The 4424-nt window shown below is 41.7% G+C and overlaps 1 protein-coding gene across 1 annotated transcript in view; it reads right to left on the bottom strand.

Annotated features, from left to right (window-relative positions):
- LOC107684190 (protein delta homolog 1) overlaps positions 1-1082 on the bottom strand; it is a 7905-nt gene extending 6823 nt beyond the window's left edge. The window contains exons 1-2 of the mRNA XM_016480400.1: positions 730-1082; positions 472-529 (exon numbers count right to left, since the gene is read on the bottom strand). Of these exons, the coding sequence (XP_016335886.1) occupies positions 472-529; positions 730-796 (125 nt within the window). The 5' untranslated portion in view covers positions 797-1082. The remainder of the gene's footprint in view (positions 1-471; positions 530-729) is intronic.
- Between the last annotated feature and the right edge of the window lie 3342 nt (positions 1083-4424).

The following is a 4424-nucleotide window of genomic DNA, read 5'->3' as shown; positions in this document are numbered from 1 at the left end:
TAATTTTTGATTAGTAATATGCATTGCTAAGAACTTCATTTGGACAACTTTAAAGATGATTTTCTCAATATTTTGATATTTTTTGCACCCTCAGATTCCAGATTTTCGAATAGCTGTATCTCGAACAAATATTGTCGTATCCTAACAAACCATACATCAATGGAAAGGTTATTTATTCAGATTTCAGATGATGTATAAATCTGAAAAAAAAAACAAGCAAAAAAAAAACAACTGACCATTATGACTGGTTTTGTGGTCCAGGGTCACATACATGAGGCTCTTCTAGTGATAGATTAAAATCTCTCACACACTGACAGCATTCAATTGTTCAATTAGTTTCTTAAAAGGTTAATGACATCTAACACACACACACACACACATACACACACACACACAGCATTCAATTGTTCAATTAGTTTCTTAAAAGGTTAATGACATCTAACACACACACACACATACACACACACACACCTGCATTCTCCAGACTGCTCACAGAAGCCGTGATGACATCCAGCTCCACATTCTGGACCTAAACACACACACACACACACACACACACACACACGCATTACTGATGAATAAACACTCGCCTGTCATTTATCATGTCTCACAACTCCAACACATAAAGTTGACTGACATCAGTAGAAACGCAACAGATACCAATGACACGCGTCACTAAAGCAGTGAAATAAGAGCGAAATAGTGTAGATATTAATATCGATATTTCACCTTGAGCAGAAACAAGCACACAGAGGAGCAGCAGAAATGAGAATCCGAGCCGGAGAAATACATTCATCCTCCCGCAGCTCGATCCTCGATCCTCCGCTGATCGCCTTCACTTCATCACACAAACTTACCGCTGAGCGCGCGAGCAGGACGTCGCTAAACTAAACTAGTCCTCCAGCTGCCTAACTCAGCTAAACTAGTCCTCCAGCTGCCTAACTCAGCTAAACTAGTCCTCCAGCTGCCTAACTCAGCGCGCTGGAAACGCAGAAACTCATCTGAGAAAGTGCGCGACGGTCAGAGCGAGCTGTGAATCCGACTGAAGCTCCGCGAGCTGCTGCTGCCTCAGCCTGACACTAGTGTTGGGTCGTTCTTGAACGACCATCACCTACACACATAAACACCACTGAACTAAACTCCACCCATCAAACACCATCACCTACACACATAAACACCACTGAACTAAACTCCACCCATCAAACACCATCACCTACACACATAAACACCACTGAACTAAACTCCACCCATCAAACACCATCACCTACACACACTGAACTAACTGAACTAAACTCCACCCATCAAACACCATCACCTACACACATAAACATCGCTGAACTAAACTCCATCAACACCATCAACTAACAAGCATCACTCATCACTAAATTGCAGCTATTTTAAACAAGCATCCAGAAAACTGGAGTTACACCTTCCGAACTGCCTGAACACTAAACATGGGCTCATATCATAATTCTCGTCTCTTTTCTATTGTATTTTTTCCTGTCAGTCATGATATAATTTTTTTACCTGCTCTCTGATCCTGACAATTAAAGAGGCTGTTTTTCCACTACAGCATGACTGTCTGACCTCTACATGTCTAAAAATGAGCACCTACAACAGCACAGTATTCATACTATAGATGTGGAAAGCCTAGTGAGCTATTCTGAGCACAGCCTTAGTTTTCATGCTGTTTTAGGATAGTGCAGAGAGTTTTTGTTTATAAACGATTTTTCATGATATGTTTTGATGAATGATTTGATCCCTAGCTCGACACGAGGGGATTTCAGCAGCACCTTTGTGCCCAAAGGCCCAATTAAACGTTAGTTGGGCGTCTAAATCGTCGGCTCTCACTGAAAGAATCGCTGTCCTAGCAGGGAAATGATTTCTTGGCACACGTCTTCAAGCGCAGGGCAGCGCGTCTCTATTCTCAGCAATGACCTACATGTCTCTTATCGCCGGCGCTGCTCCAGCACACGTCTGGATGTAAACACTGATAACCTCGCTCTCTCTGGAAAAACAGGCCGCCTGTGAAAAGGCTCCAATACATTAGGATGAAACCACGGGGGGACTGTAAAAACAATTCAATCTTTTCATAGAGGCAATATATCCAACTTCATTTGAGCATGTTTTATAACCAGCACAGTGGCTGCTATGAAATATCAGCTTTTCATTCAGCTTATTAAAGGACAGGGATCAGCCATTGATCTGCGGCACTTTGATCTCATATGAGATCTGTTATTTTCCTCCATCCTGAGGGTCTCTCCGGCTCGATGGGATGCTGTGGACAAGCGGCCGTCATTCAGTGATGATTGATTACAGCGAGAACAGGGAAAATGAACAAATGATCAGCGGCGCTGAAGGTGAAGCTCTGCCTCTCTGGCCTTCATTTGGACTGATTATAACTCAGCAGGACAGGCGGCCCTAATGATGTTAGAGCATTTTACATGCTCGTTTTATTTATAAACCTCTGAGCTCTGTATTATTTACTGATACAACCTGCAGAGAGACGGCTGACAATAAATGGCATGCATATAACCGTGGCATAAAATAAAAGAGGTCGATTCAGTCTTGACACTTTGATGGAGTCTGCTGTAAACTTGCTGTAGATTTACAGCCGTGAGCATAATAACCAGCCGCTGTGGGACGGATCATTAGTTATTCCACACCTTTACATCTGTGATCTCGTCTCTGGAGGGATTCAGAAAAACACCTGTATTGAAAGATCAATTGCATGACGGGGGATAATTAGGTTTGTCCCCAAATGCTACTCAATCTTACTTTGATGAGACTTATTGGTTCCCAATTAATTATACTACTATAATTAATATATTCATCATAAGAAACCACCCTTATTATACAAAGGAAGAATCAACACGTTTACTTCAACAGGCGTGCTGAAAAAAGAGAAACAGCAGGTCAGTTTGAGTGACGACAAATCAATGGCAGCCGATTCACACAGCCATCAAGCCAAACATCACACACGGCCTCCAATAAACCTGCCGTCTTCCAGCCAAGAGACACCTCTCATGCTCTTCCAGAAACACTTAAAGGGAAAAATGAGCTCTTGGGTATCAATCGCAGCCCTTTTAATTGAGGTCATTTAATGAGCTTACATTAGACTGAAGAACATTGAAGATCTCCATTGAAACTAAATCAGCTCAATGAGTCCAGGGCAGATCAATGTGTTTTCCTCAGGCAACATAAAGGATGCTCATTATTCATGTTTTTTTTCCCCAAGCCCAACTCAAAATCAAACCTTTCTGACAAAACTGTTGAGAGTTTCAGTGCTCGCTGACTACATTGATGTAGATGATGAGTTTGTGGGGAAATCCTCCAGTGATCATGATTCCTGACACATGTCCATGACAAAAGTCAGATTGGTTTCTATTCACAGGTGCAGTGCTGTGAACTTCATCTAATCCAAATCAAAGTGCAATTTTCACGCCAGGACATGAAACTGAGAGCAGATGAGCACTTGAGATATCTGTGGATATAAAATTCAAACCTATCAGTGAAAGTTAGCATGTGTAATGTTAAAGATTTGTGGCAATCATTTTAGAAACAGCAACCACAGATTGGCTTTTAAATAACATTTGCATTTATGCATTTAGGAGAGGCTTCTATCCAAAATGATACACAATAGAGAAGGATGAGCAATTTGTCACAGAGCCAGTAATATGCACAGTGTACAATGCCAGGTTTATTAGAAAGCGAGACTATAGTAAACAAGCCAGAGCAGAAGAAGAGGATGAGCTGAGCTTCTCATCTGTGACATTAAACGTGTTCCTGTAGCTCAAACACAGAGCATTATGATCACAGGTTTGATTCGCAGGGATTGCATGAACTGATCAAACATATATCTTGAATTTAGTGCAAGTCACTTCAGATGAAGTGTCTGCCAAATGTAAATGATGCCACCGGAGCTGCTGACAGAGCAGAGCTTTGAACATTTCATAACCCTCAGAAATAATAACCTGTGAAACATACAGCATGTCTCACTTCTGAATAAAAATCTAGAATAAAAATCTAACCGTAGGGGAGATCTGTTCCTGTTGTTCAGGATAACTGGAAAACATTGGTCCGTAGGTCTTTTAGGAGGCTCTCGTTCACATTGTCCCCTAAATATGATGGAGTTACTGTAGTCTTACATCATTCAGAGAAACTGTTCTCCAGCTGAGTCTGTGGAGAAATGCTGAAAGAAGAGATTAAAACAGTCAGTACCTTCATGTTTAATGAACGGCAGTGTAACATGTTCTCAGGTTCAGCGTGACCTTTACAGAAGTAAAACCTGTTCAAGCTGTTCTGCAGAATGCCATCAGTACGTGTGTGTGTGTGTGTGTCTGTGTGAGAGAGAGAGAGAGTGTGTGTGTGTGTGTGTGTGTGTGAGAGAGAGAGTGTGTGTGTGTGTGTGTGAGAGAGAGAGA

Source organism: Sinocyclocheilus anshuiensis, unplaced genomic scaffold (genome assembly GCF_001515605.1).
Source record: "Sinocyclocheilus anshuiensis isolate Anshui unplaced genomic scaffold, SAMN03320099.WGS_v1.1 scaffold1893, whole genome shotgun sequence".
Lineage (NCBI taxonomy): Eukaryota > Metazoa > Chordata > Actinopteri > Cypriniformes > Cyprinidae > Sinocyclocheilus > Sinocyclocheilus anshuiensis.
This window is presented reverse-complemented; position numbering and strand designations above follow the sequence as displayed.